This window comes from Arachis hypogaea, chromosome 3, assembly GCF_003086295.3.
Source record: "Arachis hypogaea cultivar Tifrunner chromosome 3, arahy.Tifrunner.gnm2.J5K5, whole genome shotgun sequence".
NCBI classification, from domain to species: Eukaryota; Viridiplantae; Streptophyta; class Magnoliopsida; order Fabales; family Fabaceae; genus Arachis; species Arachis hypogaea.
Genome location: NC_092038.1, coordinates 27552539 through 27572770, shown reverse-complemented (window position 1 = coordinate 27572770; position 20232 = coordinate 27552539). Strand labels below are relative to the sequence as shown.

The following is a 20232-nucleotide window of genomic DNA, read 5'->3' as shown; positions in this document are numbered from 1 at the left end:
AATAAACTCCATTCAGACACACATACGGTGAAGAAGCAATAATCCCAGTAGAACTCGGAGAGCCAAGCCCAAGAATGCTTTTAAGGACATCGGCAATCCATGAAAGCTTGGATTTAATTGACGAAGTCAGGGGTATGGCTAACCTAATAGAGTAAGTTCTGAAACAAAGGGTAGCCAAGAGATATAACATAAAAGTCCAGCCTAGGAATTTTAAGCAGGGGACTTGGTTCTAAGGCAACCTAATGCCGAGGTACTGGGAACACGGGATAAGCTGGCTCCAACTTGGAAAGGATCCTTTAGAGTGAAGGAAACGTTGGGAAAAAGAGCATACAAGCTAGAAATCTTGGATGGCACCGAGAATCTGGAATGTAGCATATTTAAAGAGGTACTTTTCTTAGGAGATGATAGCACCTGTGAGTAACTTTCTTTTACTTTGTCAAATAAAAGGCACTCTTTTCCTAAAGAACTAGGTTTTTGACGAGGCCTCACTTATATTATTCAAAAAAAAAATTTGCAATCTTCTACTTAATATTTGAATTATTAAAAGGTCTTTTTTATGAATCCGATGTTGCGCGTGAAAAACATCACTTTATTCGTCTGAAATCGAAATCGAGCTAAAATTAAAGCTCGAAGTAGAACAATCTAACGAAGAAAAAGGACATATGATGAGTGGTCATAAAAAAAATAAAATGCTAAGTATTCAATGAGTAATCCCGAACATAATGGGAATAAATAAACGATAAGCCCCAAATATAACGGGAAAGATACTGTAAAAATGTCACAAATCCTGAAGCACCAACTTCAAAAAACTTAAAAAAATAAGTTAAGTAAATTGTATATGCAAAATTACAATATAGAAACAACCTTCCCATCAACAATCCTTTTGAAGGCATTGACTTCGAAGACGTCCAAGTCGGGAGCCTTCAATTTGATTTGTTCCAAAATATTTCTCTTGGCATAAAAAACGCCATCAATGGCAGCTTGCTCGGCCCTTCTCACTGAAAGTTTAAATTCTTCAACTTTCTTCATCAGCTCGGAAACCTGCTTCTTCAAATCCCCTTCCCTTGAGTCGGAAGTAGGTTGAGCTGACTTAAAATTTTTCACTTCATTTTCCAAAGAATTTTGCTTGCCCTGAAGACCAATAACCAAGTTATTGAGATTTTGGATTTGAGAGGTGACCTCAGCAATCATCTTATCCTTAGTAAGGAATTTCAAGCGGAGACTCGTGATCTCCACCTCTGCGTCCTGGACATAAGTCGCAGAACGCAGGAGCATCCTCTGAACTCGGGGAAGAGTATCCTCCAAAGGCATCTTAGTAAGAACATCCTTAGTGTCTTCATCCATAAAATGTTTATCCACAAATTCAGGAGCGCGGAATTCCTTGTCCAAGACATGCCTGAAAGTTGAGGGAAGGGAAAAAGCAGCGTCATCTTGGTCAACATTCTTGGGCTGTTTCCTGGACGGGGAATTGGCAGGAGAATCCTCCCTCACAATGTGAATCTCGAGACCTTGTCCCTTTCCAATCCCTTTGACCCCCTGAGTTTGTGGCTGACGACTAACAGTGGCAGAAGAAGAAGCCCTATCACCACCAACGGTTATAGAAGGTTGGGTTGCTAGCCTCCTCTTTATCTCGGCAATAGCTGTGAGTCCCCATCCATGTCAACTGGGAAACAAAGACAGAAATTAACTCGTGAGATGAAGAAGTCGAAAATAAAATGAAGATGCAAAGAATTAAAAGCTTACAGATGGCATTTTGAGCAGCTTGCTCGTTTATCAAGATGTCCCTCAGGATTAGTGGATGCTCATTCCACAACATCATTAACAAATTGATATTGAGAAGTTCATTGGCATTCACATTGGAAAGTCGGATTTTCAGCAAAAAATATTATAATTCCAGTAGAGATTAAATCTCTTAGCACCCTCCAAAGTCAAGAAAAAGGGAGTGGTTCCCTCCACCCCCTCGATCTTAAAAAATGTTTCTTTGAATTCATGATAGTATTCCTTAAACAAAGTAAAAGATCTTCTATTTGGGACACCTCGAAAAGAGATGAACTCATGATCTTAAGACCTAAACGGAACGGTTAAAGTAAAAAAGTAGAAAAAGACCCTAAGAGTAGGTTCGATATCCAGGAACGAGCACATAAGCTCAAAACCTCGGATAATCACCCAAGTATTAGGGTGAAGCTGCAAAGGAGCACACCCAGTGTGAGTCAAAATACTCGCTTGAAAATCGAAAAAGGGCAAACGAATCCCAATCCTGGAAAACAAAGTTTCATACATCCATCCCAAATCCGGGACAGTACCGGCATGCTCTTTTATATGGCACAAACGGTCCTCGAATTTCGGCACAGAAAAAACATACAAATTACTAATGTCGGAATAAAAAATAATCTGAGCTTCTCACAGCTTATCAAACTCTTCTTGGATAATAGTGGAAGGTGTGGTCTGAATCTCCTTGGACACCCGTGTATAGATGTCCACCTCGAGTTTGCTATTCATCCTTTGAATAGGAGTAGGTTGGGGCCTCGACAAATTGGCACTGCCACGCCTGCGAGTCGCAATAGCCTTTTTTCTAGCCATCACCTACAGGGATACCACCACTACGTCACTACCACTACCAGGAAGCAAAAATCCTAAACACTATAAAATCTTGGCCAACTTAAAAATGCAAAACAAATCCAGGAAGCACAAACAGTGGGGACAAACAAAATCATCGATTATTTGGAAAAAAAAAAACTCAAACAGTGGTTCTCCAACTACATTTGGCCTAATAAAAAAAACGAACAAAAGTAAATGCAACAGAAACTTCAAATGGCATCAATGAACCATACAAAGAGAATGCGCAAAAGATTCACGTACAGAAGAAAAACTTCAAAAAAGGAAAAACTACATGCAAGAACAGAAGAGTACCGAGATCATTAACCTCAAAAATGGTGTCAATGCTGATAGAAGGAGTATCGACGACAAGAACTTCGATAAAGAAGAAGTGTAAACAAAGGAGAAATGCACTGAGAAAAGGGAAGAAACTGTTTGTGTATGGAGAGAGAAGAGATTGTTCGCGTGTGGGAGAGTTTTGGTAAAAGATGGAAATAAAAGGTAAAGTAAAAAAGAAAACTATTTAATTTTAAACTATTGTTACATTTAATGCAGAGAAGAATAGAACTGACGACTTGTGGAATGAGAGAATTATAACCGTTTTGAAATTAAAGAAAACTGTTCAATTTCCTTCAATAAACCCCTCGAAATTCCTATCTAAAATGGGCCTGACTTCATAAACTCGAATGCCCCTGACCTAAGGACTCAGGTTCAGGAATCCAAATTGGAGGCACTGTTCTGAACAAAAAGAACATAACTGATGAAGCAATTTAGGCCATAACCGATTTTACGAAATAATAGCGGATACTACAACAACTATGTTGCCGAATCCTGTAACTGCAAATCTCAAAAATAATGTACTACAGTAAATTCTAAATGCCAAAAAAATAATAGCCTCACAAGGCAAAGTTAAAAAAAAAGCTACCAATAGATAAAACACACAAAAAAATAATTTTATTACTTAACACATTACTGACTTTAGTATTAGAATATCTTATAAATTACTCTTTCAATCTGATTCTTCACTTGATAAAATTAGAATTTTCTATCAATACCTCTTTAGGTCGTGATCTCGTTCCGGATACTAACACCATCATTATTGTAGTATAATCATGCTAAAATGATGTTAACAAAATGGACGAGTTTTGGTTTATAAATTACAACATACCTATCTTATTTGTACTAGTATTTCAATTCAATGCACCACTAACCGTATATATAAATGTAGTAGTTAAGGATAAGAAAGAAATATCTATTATCTATCGTTGTCCGAATTCGCGAAAGATATGATTATTCGAAGCAGGAGAATAATCATTGGTTGGATTATGTTTGACGTCAAATAATTTTTTAGGATAAGAAGTCAGAGGTATGTTAATACTACTTGGCTTCTAATTCCTAAGTGGCCACACTGGCCATACATACCCATGTCACGCCGCTAGTGTAAGTAGTCATTATGAAAATTAACAAATTAAGAAAAATATTATTTAGCCAAAAACTTTTCAAGCTAACCTGATTCAATTGGGGGTTAAAAAACTTAGTTTACTAAACTGAGCTGAAATTAAACTAACCCATTTTAAATAAATCAATTTGTTTAGTGAAAAAATTAAATTAAAATTGTTTTGAATTATTTTTCTAAGCCTATTATTTTTAAAAACTAAATTTAAAAATATCTAAAATCTAAAAAAAATCAATTTGATAATTATGTGTTGTCTCAAATTTTATGTTATACTTTAAACGAATAAATCACAATAATAATTTTTTAGCAATCTATTTAAATTTTTATCGCTCAACTCTGAATTTAATAGTAATATTATAATTATTATTCCTTTTTTAAAGAGAAAATTACAATATTAATTATCTATAGACTTAACAGCATCATATAAAGAGGGGATGTTACAATAAGTTATCAAGTATAAAATAACTCATAAGAAAAATAATTTATTTTCTTAAATCAACTAAACTTAAAAGATCATTTATAGTTAGAGAATGATATAAATAAATGAGTTCATAACATCATAATCTTATGATATATACACTATTTTAAATACGCGCATTCAGGTACGATATCTAACTTAGTGTCCTTTATGATCTATCCTAATAACTTGAGTATCGAAATCTTTACCGATATACTCAACTATTCAACTATTGAGGATTTAAAATAGGAAGAAAATGATTTTATAAATTTTGTTTAAGTAATTTCTAAATTACGAAGAATAAAATATACTTTTAAATACAACTTGTATTTTTTTTTTTATGAAAGTTAGTTTATTAAAAACTAATTTTTATAGATTGACTTGGTTTAGAACCAAATAAAACTAATTTTGTTAAATAGTATTTTTTTCTTAAATCATCAGGGTCGACGACTTCGCCGATCTAGCTAACCGTTCTGGCCAATCATGTACGGCTGATCCCACCAACTATTCAAGCCGATTGTCAAGTTACAACTGATTATTTATATATAAATCAGTTAAAATTATTTTATATTGTAAAAAAAATATTTTTTATACAAACGAGTTTGAATTGATTTTTTACATTAAAACAAATTTTATTATTATGAATTGAAGTAAATTGGTACATCAAATTGGCTAATTTTTTTTAATATAAGGTTCACATATGAGTTATGCTGAGTTATGGAGTGTTGGGGAGATATACACAGTTGTGATGGCGTTCAATTTTTTGTTTTAGTGGGAAGAAATCGGACCATCTGATTTCATTACAACGAGAAAGAGACACAAATCGGACCCAAGGTTTTCTGAAATCAGACCCAAGGTTTTCATTGCAGAATTTCGTGGATATTGAAATCGGACCCAGAATTTTTTGCCAATACACAAATCGAACTCAGGATTTTCTGTCAGTACACAAATCAGACCCAGGGTTTTCAGTACCTCCAATCAGACGATTCAATTTCTCTTGGACAGCCATCATACGCCAATAAATCATCATACACCCCATAACCTAACTATACACCATTCCTTTCATCATATTAAAAATAAAAAGTTCCATCAAATTATGAACTGGTTTAAAACCATGAATACTCCTACATCTTTATACACACCTCCTAGTATATAATTAGGCAATTCATGATAAACGCTTGATAGTTATCAAAATGTCCCAATTAAAATCACACAGTTGGCTCAATAAATTTGTCAAATAGCATAAATGATTTATTTAACAAACTTATATGTCAAATTGCCAAAAATAGAGTTTAATAAGAGGTTAGGACGCCGTTCTGACGGAAATACAATCTGCCCCTTACATATTACGTGCATGTGCAGCACACGTCTTATGACCCTTAACCTGTGACTTGCGCTGCAGCTAGTATTTACATTTTTTCTCTTTCTCTCACTTTCAATTCAAAAATTCTCTCTTCCATAATATCTCAACTCTCCTTCTTTTTCTCTTTTGAAATTTAAAATCCAAACCACCCTTCCAAAAAACTCATCTTTAGTACTACCATCTTTATTTTTGTCTCCATTAACATTACAAATTTCATTTAACATATAAGTATATTTTTTAATATTAGCTTTTTACTTAATTAAGTTGTTTTAATATCGGTAGACAAAAATTATGTTAGAATTTTTTTGTAAAATTAATGTGTCAATTAATTAATTGATAGTAATAAAAGTGTTAAACTTAGTATTACTTAGTTACATAGTATTAGTTAGATTAAGGTATTACTAAGTTATATTTTGTGTTTGTGAAAAAAAAAATAATACTAAATATATATCTTGTTCAAATATGTTAAATATATTTTATATATTATATATTATTATAAATATATTTAAATACAAATATGTATATTTAAATATGTATGAATATATCTTAAAAATTTAAACATATATAAATATATTTATAATTTTAACATACGTATAGATTTTCTCTAAAATTGAAATATGTTTAAATTCAATATATTTAAATATATATTTTATGTATTATTTAAATATATATTTTATATAATATAACTCGATAACTATTAACTGATACTTGTATTCGTGTTTGCTAGTAGATAAAAAACATTTCTTGCATATTTGTTTCATCAATCACATACATTATTTAAAATTGAACAAAACCACTAAATACTAACACGGGCTGTCTATAAATAAGCCCCTGCACACTCAGCAAAGCAACGTCGTTTTGCTTGGCATCATACATCAGCAAAGAGAACGAGGGTGATGTATGGTGGTTGAGTTGTGCACGAGGGGGAGAATGGGATTTCACCCCAAACGTGCAAAATGATGCCAAGCAAAACGACGTCGCTTTGCTGAGTGTGCAGGGGCTTATTTGTCCACATGCCTACAGAGCAATCCACGTTTGGTGATCCAACGCCACGTCACTGGCTGCACGTTACACCTTAGCGTTTTCCGTCGACTTTGAACGGAAAAACCAACTCGAGGGCTAATTGGTATCACGGAGTTCATGGATAAGGGCCGATTTGATAATTTATAAAGGTTAGGGGACGTGTAGTCAATTTTCAAAATGGACAGGGGCCGGAAAGGGTATTTACTCGTAAATTAAAAACGATGGTATATTGGAAAAAATGCAGTTTATGTAGGAGCACCTGGGTGCATTATATGGTATAATGAAAGTGCTACTACAAAAAAGGATATTGCAAGAATCACGGAATGACTGTAAGCAGCACCAAAATGTATACCATGTCACTAAAATAAGAAATGGTGCCAGCTTTGCTGCATAGACATGATACTAACAGTAGCTTCTTCATGCTTTATATACAAAAGTTACCACATACCACGGTAAGGCCTTTCTTGATCCCTTTTTAATGACACGAAGTAATAAAGGCTTCATGAACATGAAAAAATTTTCTGTCCCTAAAAAGAAATTTGAGAGAGACAGAGAGATTATGCGGAGGATTAGCATGGAGCTTTAACTCACTTATCGTAGGTAAATCCTTCGAACTAGATTAGTTCGATTCTTTTCTTCAGGTAGATCATTGTCTTTTCCCTGCAGTATTGAATCTAATTAGAGTAAGGTTTGATAAACTTGAAGCGGAAAAGAAATCCAAAAGAGAGAAGAAAATGCACTTCCACTCTAATATGCTCATATTAATAACATAGTACCTTCCCCATAATCTTAATTTTTGCTTATCGATTATGAGGTTGTAATATTCAGAATTGCATTATGATCACTTGATTGTATAAGATTGTCATTAGCACATGGGAAATTCACATTGTTAACACTCAACCAGAACCTTAAAGAGTTATACGCTCCCTATTAAATCATAATGAAAAATCTACAATATTATTTCAACAGCACGTTTTAGAAAAATATAATGTGGTACACTACAGATATTACGCTCCCTATTCACATTCTTGCTTGCATTGCTTTAACCCTTTATGGTACTTCCTCACCCACTCTAAGATACATTAACACCGTATTCAACTCCCTGTTGGAGTTGAATTTCCATTCCATAAAGTGAACCACAATGGATCCAAGTATCCAACTGACACCTCCGTATCAAATACTCTAGTGTTGTCACCCTCTATATTCTGGTTTCGACCAAATTAAATGATTTGAATGTTCTTTTCTAATATCAAAACTATCTACATTCACAATCTGTGAAAGTTCATATGCCACCTGGGGGTCATCCCTCCCAGATTTTAATCACCTAAAGACAAGATTTAATCACTCCTTGGCAAACAATTTTAATCATGTGATTGGTTATGATTACTTCGGCTAGTAGGTCTGAGAATAAATCCCATTGTTCTTTGCTTCTGTTAGGTTAACAGGGGCACTAGAGAAAGGATTGGGATATTAGAGATTCAGAAAGTTCATTTGTTCATAATAGTAGGCTGTAAACAAAATATTGACGTGGTGGCATGAGAAACAAGTGTGTGAGGGTAAGGATGAGAGAAACAAAATAAGAGTGAACCAAATCAGTTGATTATAATACCAGTTTATTTGCCATAGCAGCTGAGCCTGTGTTGCCCTTCTGCAGATGACAGCGTTCCATAGTTCTAAGATCTTTTAACATGCGCCCACTAGTAACACCTTTTTCAATGCACTTTGGATTTGAGGTCACAGTATTTGCAACATTCTCTTTTCCCTTGCCTGTCAAACTATTTATCTTTCCAAGTTTCTTCTTAGCACCAGTACAAGCATCTTCTTTGTTGCCGTTAACAGGCATCAAAGATGTCTGACGTATTGACCGATATTGGACCTGCAAAAATGTTAAATCGCCTAATTGACATTATAATCTCTGAGCATTGTTAATTATGTGAAAGGGAATAGCAGGGGGAATAAACAGCCTATGGGAACATGCATCGATGCATCCATAATCATGTGGTGATAAACATTTCTTGTATGGATCAGAATGGCAGAAAATAAGAATTTTCATACAACACAGGTGACTTGAGGACAGTGCAGCTTCTTACCAATGATTTTGTATTTCTAAGGCATGCTGGTTTTGCACAATTGACACTATTTCCCTGCTTGTTACTTGATTTTGCTCCCTTAACCGTAGATGTCTGCCTCTGGGATACATTAGCAGGCTTCCAATTATTCTTATCTGCAAGATTCATTGTAACGGCATCATTCCCATCTGCAATTTCCTTTCTGATGTGTTTTGATACAAATTTAACTTCATAACCAGGGATTGAAGATGATCCAACACTAGAGTTCCCATAAGAAGATTTACGACCCCTTGATTGCATTATATCACCAGCAACCTCCATTCTGGAGGTTCTTCTAGTAACACAACTTTTACCAAGACAAACACTTGCAGCCGACGAACTTCCACTTTTACTAGGTTGACTAGATACCTCCATTGATTTCTGTTGTTGCTGAACTATCGAGGCTCTGTCTGTTATACAGCTTTTCCTAAGACCAACACCCCTATCTGACAAACTTCTACCATTTTTATCACAAGGCTGAGTAGGTTCCACTTTACATTTCTGCTGTTGATGAGTGTCCTCCGACGTGATTGTGCTTCTTGTACTGCTTTCACCACTCCTTTTATCAAGAAAATTTGTTCCAATCACAGGCTTACTGCAACTGGCCGAAGACTTAGCTTTTCCTCTTGCCTTGCTTTCAAAGTTCGGTCCTAAATTTTCACTCAACAATCCTTTTGGGTGGCCAACATTAGATTTTGTTTTGGGCTTCACCTCATTACCAAAACTGGAACTTGCTTGGAAGCATCTCTTACTCAAACCCTGTTGCTTGTCTAACAAATTGTTCAGATTCATAACTCCCCATTTCTTGCTATTGTAGTGTTTGCCCCTCGACCTTGAGACTGAAGAAGGAACCTGCTGCGAGTCTTGTCCATCTGAGTCAACTACTTCTGATGTCAATTTCTCCTGTCCAGGATGAGAGAACTTAGCCTTCAGCTGCCGAGCAGACCACTGGTGGAACCTAACAATGATTTAACAAGTGACACCAATGTCACATTCGTACATGGTTTTCAAAATGAACAATCCTAATATTGAAAACCTGAGGTTCTTACGGGTGGCTTGTGTTGAACCAGTCATCATTTCTGCAACACAACATATAACAAAATAAAAACGTGCTGGTGGTGAATGTAATTTAAAAATTAAAATGAAACACAGAATTTTATTGGAAAACTCACATATCTTCACTAAAAGAGTTAGCTTCAATAGTCAAATCTACCCACATAGGTGCTTCAATATGTTCCTGTATATCACCATATCAGCACACACCAAAAGAAAAATCAAAATCAGAAACAAATGAACAACACTTTCAATACCATAAGAAAACTATCAGAAAAAGCATAATAACCGATTATGCCTCATCATGATTCTGGACTTCAAAAAAACGATTGATGTTATCTTAAGAATCATCAAACTCGATTGAACCTCAAATGCAAGAAAAAAAAAATCAAAGAAACCGACATAGAGAACATGAGAAAATGACAAGAATTCAACATCTGCACGCCGGAACCCTAAATTTGATGAAAATGGATCGAATCAATGACTAAACGAGATTAAAAAGGATGATTACCAAAAAAGTCCAGTGATTGTTGGCCTCCTTGATGATGATCTCATTCTTTTTCGAAGCTTCCATGATCGCGAAAGAGTAAAGAGCTAACCTCTGAGAACGCTCTGAATCTTTCGGAGAGTGGATGATTCAGTGGGAGAACGCCCAGAGCGGAAGGGTACGGTGCTCTACGTTGGGTGGAATTATGGAGAACGCAGATAAGTGGGGGCATGGCGCGCTAAACTAAAAAAAAAAGAAGAGGGTTGTTCAAATACGACGGCGTTTCAGGTTTGTGCTCCTATCTTATTCAATATGGAGATTTAGCCCCGTTGGATGATATAAGGGAGCCCTAGTGTACGATCGAGATCGTTCGTTTGCATGGTATGGAATATTTGACCGTTGGCGTAGCATTCAAAATAGAATTGAAAAGCCATTTGAACTTGTTAACGAATGCCCTTTTCAATTAAAATATGGGTTAAAACTAAAATTTCAGGTTAAAAGATCATTTATTTTTTAAATTAATTTTTAATTAAAGTAGCTATAATAGTTCTTAAAATAGTTAAATCAATTTTTTTATCATTTATATGATGATGTATCACATTAAGTATTACGTGACTTTATAATATAATAAATTAGTTTTCACGTATCACAAAATAATTTGGTTGACGTGAGGTATTATTGATACATGGTATGACAAGTATTATCTAGCTTGTCATAACATTATTTACAGTTAAATTAATCTCTTAATATATACATATAAATTATTTTCATCTCTAAAATTAAAAAAAATAATCAAATCAATTTTTATATAAATTTTTCTTATTATTTTCATAATATTAAATTTTTAATATTTTTTAATCCTACTAATTTTAATCTCATTTTTTACATTTTAATAAACAAAAATATTCTTCACATAGAATAGTAAACATAATTAAATTATTACAAAATAATTTTTTTATTCATATTTTTTAATTTATTTTATAGTGAATTTTTTTTATTTAAATTATTTTATCAAACTATTATTAATTATATACTAAAAAATGTAATTTTTTGAATTTTAAAATTTTAATATTTTAGATCTCACCCAAAATTTAATCCAAACTATCACTAGTAGTCCATTTTCATCTTTTTGTATTCGTTTTGGTTTAAAATTCTTTTCAAGAAATTCAGACTCACCTCTTTAGAAGGAACTTATCAAACTATGACCCATGTTTAAGGAGCACTCAATTAACTTCATAGGAAATGGGCTTAACACCATTTTTGGGCTTGATCCCTGGGTAAATGATACTAGAAACCTACTGGAATTCGCAATCCAAACAATAATAGATTATGAGAGTTCAGTCTGAGAATGGACTAATATTTCAGGCAATTGGGACACAAACAAACTCAGAAACTACCTAGGAGAAGACTATGTGTTGAAGATTCTAGCTTCACCAGCACTATCACATGATAGAGAAGAAAACAGAATTGGTTGGAGACAAACAAAAGATGAAAATTTTTTCTATAGGAGCCACATAGAACCCACTCCACTTTTATCCGCAGATAGTAAAAAGTTGAATTCAAAATCGTTTTCACGAGGTATCTGCCTCTATAATTATTAAAATCTAATAAATAAAATTAAATTTTAAAATTTATATAATCATAATCATATATATAACATAAATTAAAGTAAAAATTTAAATATGATACAATAATATTAATTCTTTACATATATTATATATTAAAATTATATATATACTGGATTGAGTTGATCCGCCCCAAATACTTACCCCGCTAAAAACTCGCCCCGAGCTCTGCAACCAATTTGAAGTATTGTCGTCCCTACATATAAAGCTCTGCAACATTGGACAAAACCCAATCAAAATTATTTGACAAAAATTTGGAAGTAGGAGGGAGCCCAAAAATCCAAAACGGTCATCTGTAGAATTATGCATGGGAGAATTTTAATTTTTAACTTACCAAAGAAGAGTTTGTCTATTTGGGGGTAGTGAAATCTTCCCAATTTGCAATGTAAATGAGCGGGGATGCAGCTTATCAAACCCGAAAGTGCAATAAATTTCTTCAACAATAATAACATGCAACAATGGATGACTTTCAATTTAGATAACCAATTGGGTCAAAGCCAAAGACACAATTAGCTAGATATCTTCATCTTTACTTGCTGAAAAGTAAAGATGAAGTAAATGAACAAAATTATCAAAGATCTCCCCTCCCAACCCACAAGTTAATCCTAAAAGTGTGGAAGAATCAAAAGAAGCATTCAATGAGAGGAGGAGAAGAATTACCACAAAGAAAAGAGAGGAGATCCACATTAGTTGGACTCCACCACCACTAGGGTGGACAGCGCTAAACACAGACGACTCAAAGGACGGAAACGCAGCCAGCTGCTGCAAGACGCAAACGAAAGATGGGCAGCAGGTTTCTCTCATTTTGGGAGTTGTTTGGCGTACAAGACAGAACTTTGGGGGCATCGAGAAAGGGCTTGAACTTGCATGGACTATGGGTATTAGAAAATTGGTAGTGCAGTGTGACTCTCAAACGGTGATTAGCAAAATTAATGGGGAAGGAAATTTTAGCAAAATTCTAATGCCCTTTTGAGAAGTATTAGTTGCTCGAAAAAGAAAACTTGTGATGTTCTTTTGGTAAATAGATGTGTTGACTATCTAGTTCAGATTAGTTTAGATCTTGAGATAGGATATCATTTGTTGAATACATCTTTTAGAGAGGTTACTAGAATTTTAACTGATGTTGAATAAAAGACAACCTTATCCCGTTTAATTTATAATTAGTAGTCTTTGGGCATCTCTTTAGATACCAAAAAATATTTTTTTTATTATTTTTTAAAATACTAATAGCTTCCTCTCAAAATCGAAATCTAATTATTAGTAACAGGTTTTTCTCAAAAAGATGAAACTTTGTAGAATTGAGGCAATTACATTTGATGGATTTGGTGCTAATGTTGAAGTTGATAAACAAAGCAAACTATTCCATCCAAATTTTCATGGTAGCTCCATTGATGAAGCTCTCCAGATTAATTAGTTATCTCGGATAATTTTTGTTACTTGTAAATTGGCCACCATATTGCTTCTTTTTTCCAATTTTGTTAATGACTTTTTAAAGAGTAAAGTGACAAATAAACTCCTAAAAATTTACATGAAACATAATAACTTCTAAAACATAAAAAATACCAATAAAATTTTCTAGAATAACAAATATAGACCCATTACCTTTAAATTAACTCCTATAATTAGGATAGAAAATCTTAATTTAAACTAAATTGTCCACGCGTAGAAGATTCCATAAGTACTTTTTTTTCTTTAAGAATATTATGTTCGATGTATAAATCTTTAAAAGTTTATTTACCACAAACTCTTTCCTAAATTAAAATTTTTCCTATCCCTCTCCAAAGCAATCATTTCATACTGGTGTATCTCCCCAATGGTTCATAAGTTGAATCAAAACACAAAGTTAATACTTTTTGCCCCAAAATTAATGAAGCAAGTAGGAATCTGAAACTGAAATTCCAACCACATCCATGGCAATACCAACATTTAAAATATAACAATTCATGAGAATATTTATAATTTTGGATAACAGATAAGGTTCAAATCATAATTATTGAAAAGGCTATCGGCAACCTTCCTTTAAAGAGGGCTACTAAATCCTTAGCCGACACAGAAACGCAGATATGGCCCTTTCGCATGCTTTCATTAGAAACTAGGAATGGCGAAGGATGCTGGGAGACATGCAGAGTAATTTTTCGGGGTACAAATATTTTCACCATACCCACCCCATTCAAAGTTGTCATTCATAACACACGTTTCTCCCGTTATGTTGACGTAGATGCATACCATACATATAATTTAATTACAGATAATGAAGGCAACACATCTGCAACAAGTATGTTAAGTTACACACAACCTTTCCCCATAAACCTTGAAACTGGAGAGAACGGCATTTAGAGTTAAAACTCCCTTTCTGGGAACATAATTGGCGCCATAAGTGACCATAAGTAGAGCAGAGCAGTAGCCCAGCAAGTGACAATCCGAACCCACACAGAAGGCCACCCGACATCAACCAACTTCCCAGTCTCTCCAACAGAAGTTGACCAACCTGTCAGAAGCATTGCAGAATACATGCTCGCAAGAGAGAAAATCAAGTGGAAAAAGGCATATGAATATGTAACCGGCTTTGCTTTCTCATTCTCAACTTCCTCCTTTCCATCCAGCGGAAGCAAAGGCTTCCCTGCATAATCACCATAATGGCGGCAGATATTTAATATCGTGGGGAATTGATGCTCATCAAGTACAATATTATAGTTACATTCTTCATGGCATCAACATCAAAAAATAAAATTCAGCTTCACGGCTATCATATATCCATATGATTGGATTCCATGTTCAGATATATACTTATGAATATGAGTATGGCATATCATGACAAATATTAGATTTTGAGAATTTACCAGCACGAGGAGAGCTTGGTGGGGAAAGCACTGTGGCAGAAGATCCAGCACGCACAGCAGAATACACAACAGATAGAACTGTCGTAAGCAAGCCCAAAGTAAGGGTGCCAGTTGAAACGGCTTTTGAGTGTTTGTGAAGGCCATTGCACTCATAATCTCGGGGTTCACTAGACAATGCACTATAGCAGAGATAAGTACAGTATAATGAAATTACTGAAGCAGGCAGAATGCTCCCATTTACCTGTATACAAAAAGAATTCAAAGACCTCAATTGCAGACACATTTACATCTACAATCATGAATACTTGTGCATATTTGTTATATAGCATAAAACTATTTTTGCATACAAGATTATGATCCAATAATTAATCCTTCAACTAAATCTAAAACTTCAATAGCATCCTAAGCCAACAGGAAGGAACGTATGTCATCTTCATGAAATTCTCAATCCATAAAAAACATTGAATTGAATCGATATGATAAAAACAGCAGATAAGACCAGGTTTAGAACATAACACCATAACAGAATAACAGATTACATATGAACTTGCACAGGAAAATATTTTTCCCTGTTTTGAAGTTAAAAGTGAAAACGGAAACAGTAACCTTTAGAACCTCCCAAGTTTCAAGATGTGATATCCAATATCATAGGAAAAGACAACTGACAAACAAGCATTCAATATATATTAAAAGGAAACCAAATTAGAAGTGGTTAACTGCGATGAGAAGTCAATAACTTACCGCAGGGTGCAAAGCAACAATAGCAAAAACAAATGCAAGAAGGAGGGTCATTGTAATAAAGAAGGTATTGATTCCACAGTCTTGTCCAGATGGTGTGAAGAAGTGAAAAAGAACTCCCGAGAACACAAATGAAGCCACATAACAAACAAGTGAAACCACAAACAGAGCAACATACCTGTATGAAAAGAACATTTATATACTGAAAATCCTCATGTAAATAATAATGTCAAGAAAAGCCACAGCTATCACAGATGTCAAACAACGTCTAAAACTAACCAGAATTGTTCATCATATCCAACCCAGGTGTCATTCCATCGATGAACAAAATCTAACAAGAGCACAACTTGAACTAGAAGAAACATACCCGAGCCAAACTTTGATATGGTTTCTGCAAAGAGAACATACTTCAAGATAATCATAAACAATGAAATAAATTACATACAAAACCTATAGGAAAAAGGCTTGTCAAACTAGGCAACAACTACGCCTTGTCCCAGAAGGTTAGATCAAATGAGGCCATAAAGCTCTATTAAGAATCATATTCATGCTTAAATAATTAGCATATAAGTATTTAATAATCCTCCCTATACTTTTTTGGGTCTCTCTAGCTATAGAACTCCTTTGTCTAGTCCAATCACCTTAATAGGAGTATGACCTCTAAAGGTCTTCTCCAAATAGATGCAAACTACTTGAGAGGAGACTTTTCCATCCCTAAAATTGGCGTTGTCCCACTTTGTATGGTGTACTCATTCATAATCCTATCTAGTTGTCTTCCCACTAATCCATCTCAAACAACCTCATTTGCAACATTTAGCATATTCTCTTGTTTCCTTTTACCAATCAAGTTAAGATTTATTCAAAAGCTTACATAAGCAGTCTCAAGGTGGGGTTAAAAAGGGGGGCTGGGGTGACATTGTCAACAGCAAGTTTTAAAAATTGGGTTATCTTTACATGGATCAAAGAAGGAATCACTAAGCTGGGAAATTAAAGAAAGTCATAGGATGATTTAAGCATTCATATATTAGTTACGGGAAAAAAAATACTCAGGACTCAAACCAATAATTGATAGTATTCCAGTTTGCCAAACCAACACTTTTAAGTGTCCATTTTCCAATAACCTCAGGCTCTTCAAACCAACACTTTTAAGTGTGTGATAAGCCCTCATATATGATATCAATCAAGAAATTTAGTGTCGCCTGGTAGTCAAGTTGCTTAAGTATAAGGAATCAGCTCAAGTAAATAGATGAAAAAAAAATTAGAAGAAACACTAACCATAAAAGCTGATGAGCTCATTTGGAAGGAAAAACATAAAGATTACCAGAAGGAACCAACAAATTATTTTCATCATCCAACCTCCGTGATGCAAACCATCACGAGGATCCTTCTGGTTCTTGACGCCAATCATTAGAACTGCTAGAATAGTGAAAAAGAGAAAGTTCCCCAAGCTAACTCGCAAAACTGCATCTGTTTCAAACCATTCTCTGCTAGGGGTATGTTTAAAGTGATTGATCCCTACAACAAGTATCAAGTACATTAGTTTTCTCATCACATAATAAGGAGTTAGAACATCGTCATCATCATATCTGACCATCCAGTTAACCTAAGCAAAATAATCAACCCAGTAACCACTTATTTGCTAGCACGTCAGGAGATGAAAAACGAAGCCCAAAAAAGTAAGCATTTGGGTTCCATAAAATAACAGAGATCATTGACAAAAGCTAATTTCTAAAGAATTACTAACAAAAGAAATACATAGATTCAAAATCCATCTCAGAGATAAATTGATAATTTTTTTTCAAAATGATCCAACTAAATACTTTCCAAACTATTTGACTTTGACAGTAATCAATCTCAGAATTCATAAATAAACCAAAAGGATCAAGCTCCAAGTGAGGAGGTTGGCAAGGTGAAAAAGTTATTCTAATCACCTTGAAAGATATTGGGGTCAGATATGATGGAAGTTATAAATTCAAGGTGATTTAAACCCTCAATTTCTCACTTCATCAGTTACCAATCAAGTGAGTATATCTTGTTTCCAACTATACGTACTGCCCAAAAATTGCACATGCAATTGCCACAACAAACAATAAAACTAAAAATGAAAGACAACAAAATTTCATTCAAATCCCAAAAAGTAATACACATATCAGTAATGTGATCAAACAAAACATAATGTCCAACAGAAATTGCCAAAATCAGGATTAATTCAAAGTTTGCCACATCTTTGGTACATTCGACAAGCGAAACAAAAAAAAACATAAAACAAATAAATTGTAAAACACAAACACGACTGGAAAGAAATAAAGAAAAGAGGGGAAAAAAGTGAAACTGAAGAAGCGAAGAGTTACAAGGAAGAGACTCCATCAAAGGAGCAGCGACTTCGCGGAGGATCCATGCGACGACGAGGGAGAAGGCGAACAGGCCGCAGTAGGCGATCCTCGCTGAACGGCGGCTGATTCCCGAAACGACAGTCCGGCACGCGTCGCATGCGCACGCGGCACAGCATGACGCAAGGCAGGAAGCTGCCCACATCGATCTTCTTGATTCGGTGATCAAATTAGGGTTTACGAACTGGGGATTTTGGTTAATGGAATTGAGACTTTGGGGGTATTTGGCTTGGATAGGGCATAGACCAGGCGATGAGTGCAGAGCGAAAACGGAAGGCAATGTTTTTAAGTTGAGTTCTTTCTAAATTGGCCAACTTATTTTTATGAATAAAAAATAAAATATATAAAATAAAAATAAAATATTTAAAGTTTGTTAAATATTATTATTTTTTTTTTGGTAAATTAGGCACAATATCATAAATATCATAATATTTATCATCTTTTATTTATTTACTTTTTATTTTTTAAAAAGGCGATAAGATTTTTTATCACTCTTATAAAAGTCATTTATTACGAAGAATTAAAAATGAGTTAATAGTCAAAATCATCTCTAAAGAATTATCCGATTTCTGTTTTTGATTTCCAAAAAAAAAAATAATCAAAGTAATTGCCCAAAGATAACTACGTTGGTCGAGTTCGTCCTTCCGTCATCTCAATGTTAAGTATTAAGACATATTCCAAACTTTAGTCACGTTGATGTTGAGCAGATAAGTTTGTTAAATTAACTCAAATCAGTCCCAATGTTAAAACACTAATCCTAAATTCATCATCATCTCCTATAATGGTCCCTCATTCAATTTTTCATAGGCTAGGGTTTTTCACTTTTTCACCTTCTATACGACAACGTTTCGAGTTTCAACCAACTTTTGTTGTTGCTCTTCTTCTTCACTAGCGAAACAAAGAAGAGAAAACGTGTGTGAATGGCTACAGTACCATTAAACTCTCAACCTCTTCACAGCTTCACTAAACCGTTTCTGAAATAGGTCCGATAACCGCCTACCACGTGTCGGATCGCGACCACCAAGGACCAACCGCTACGCTGTTTTCCCTTCCAACCACTACAGCAATAGCCACAAGCCCACAACTAAAACCAAAACAAAAACCACACTCCTCCACTTCATAACCACATCAGCAACACCAATAACGAGCATGAGGCCGAGGAAGAGGAGAAGCAGAATAACACCGACGTAGCTGAAGCGGCCGGGACGAAGGAGGTGATGCAGAAGCCGTGGAATGGTGAAGGAGTGGAAGCGGCGAATGGTGAAGGAGGGACAGTGCTCGAGGAAGTTCTGGATCGCGCTTTCAAGAAAAGAAATCGAGGATTGGTGATGGGGAGAAATGCTTGAATATTCATTCTGGAGATCAAACGACGTCGTATCACGATTTGGTGAAAAACAACAAAGCTACGTCGTTTTTGGGATTGCTACGCAATCGGTTAATATTCCAGGTCAGTAAACATTAGCCACATGAGCCACTCAAATGACGAAAGAATGAACTTGACCAACGCAGTTATCTTTCGGGGATTACTTTGATTGATTTTATCTTTTGGGGACCAAAATGAAGATCGGGTGATTTTCCAGAGACGATTTTGACTATTAACTCAACTAAAAATTTCTAAAGTTTAAAGGTTCAATTCTAATTATTGAAATGAATATATTCAAAAGATTTTTTTATTTAAATTAATTAAATACAATATTGATTAAAATGTATAAATAGTCAAATATTTATGTTATATATTACTTGACATATCTCAAATACTATTTCGCAGTAATTGCCTAACTAAAATATGACACACGCCTAATATTACATATTTTGAGTGCATCCGGAATATGACATATATGCTAAAAACAAGAATTGAGCACTTGGAATATGTGAGTACTAGTGTTTGTGTCTCAATACCAGAGATATATTCAGCTCAAATATATATAGGAAGCAACCGAAATGTTTGTTTATTTGAAGGGTTTTGTTCGTTTTGGAAAGTTGGGAAACCATATATGTCTGAACGTCGTGATTACGTGCGCTCAGGAAACATTAAACAGGCTAAACGCGATGTGGCACATAACCGAGGTATTAGATTTTAAGATCGGTTTGTCTATC

General features: G+C 34.6%; 2 protein-coding genes across 4 annotated transcripts; both read right to left on the bottom strand.

Moving 5' to 3' along the window:
• Positions 1-7121: 7121 nt before the first annotated feature.
• Positions 7122-13292, bottom strand: LOC112790010 (uncharacterized). Of its 3 annotated transcripts, XM_025832220.3 has the most exons (8): positions 12828-13156; positions 12502-12601; positions 12312-12377; positions 10175-10239; positions 10052-10081; positions 8985-9960; positions 8504-8770; positions 7122-7554 (listed from the first exon to the last, which is right to left on the bottom strand). In XM_025832220.3, the coding sequence occupies exons 4-8, from the start codon at positions 10219-10221 to the stop codon at positions 7486-7488; spliced, it is 1389 nt and encodes a 462-aa protein (XP_025688005.1). In that variant the 5' UTR covers positions 10222-10239; positions 12312-12377; positions 12502-12601; positions 12828-13156; the 3' UTR covers positions 7122-7485. The 3 variants fall into 3 exon arrangements, with proteins under 3 accessions (XP_025688005.1, XP_025688002.1, XP_025688004.1); XM_025832217.3 differs by lacking the exon at positions 12502-12601 and having other exon boundaries at positions 12828-13292; XM_025832219.3 differs by lacking the exons at positions 12312-12377; positions 12502-12601; positions 12828-13156 and adding an exon at positions 10567-11837.
• An 800-nt stretch (positions 13293-14092) lies between these two features.
• On the bottom strand, positions 14093-18470 carry LOC112790009 (uncharacterized). Its single transcript, XM_025832216.2, has 6 exons — positions 18097-18470; positions 17021-17260; positions 16025-16136; positions 15749-15923; positions 15008-15248; positions 14093-14787 (listed from the first exon to the last, which is right to left on the bottom strand). Exons 1-6 carry the CDS (start codon positions 18278-18280, stop codon positions 14507-14509), a joined length of 1233 nt encoding a protein of 410 aa, XP_025688001.1. The 5' UTR covers positions 18281-18470; the 3' UTR covers positions 14093-14506.
• Between the last annotated feature and the right edge of the window lie 1762 nt (positions 18471-20232).

Excerpts from the sequence above, each read along its gene's own strand:
- LOC112790009 (XM_025832216.2), bottom strand. The coding sequence starts at position 18,280 with ATGTGGGCAGCTTCCTGCCTTGCGTCATGCTGTGCCGCGTGCGCATGC. Across the intron at positions 15,924-16,024 it reads GGATATGATGAACAATTCTG|GTATGTTGCTCTGTTTGTGG; the intron begins GTTAGTTTTAGA and ends CTTTTCATACAG. Across the intron at positions 15,249-15,748 it reads TTGTTGCTTTGCACCCTGCG|GTAAATGGGAGCATTCTGCC; the intron begins GTAAGTTATTGA and ends TTTTGTATACAG.
- LOC112790010 (XM_025832217.3), bottom strand. The coding sequence starts at position 13,013 with ATGCCCCCAAAGTTCTGTCTTGTACGCCAAACAACTCCCAAAATGAGA. Across the intron at positions 10,240-12,311 it reads CGGGGCGAGTTTTTAGCGGG|GAACATATTGAAGCACCTAT; the intron begins GTAAGTATTTGG and ends GGTGATATACAG. Across the intron at positions 9,961-10,051 it reads TGGTTCAACACAAGCCACCC|GTTCCACCAGTGGTCTGCTC; the intron begins GTAAGAACCTCA and ends AATCATTGTTAG.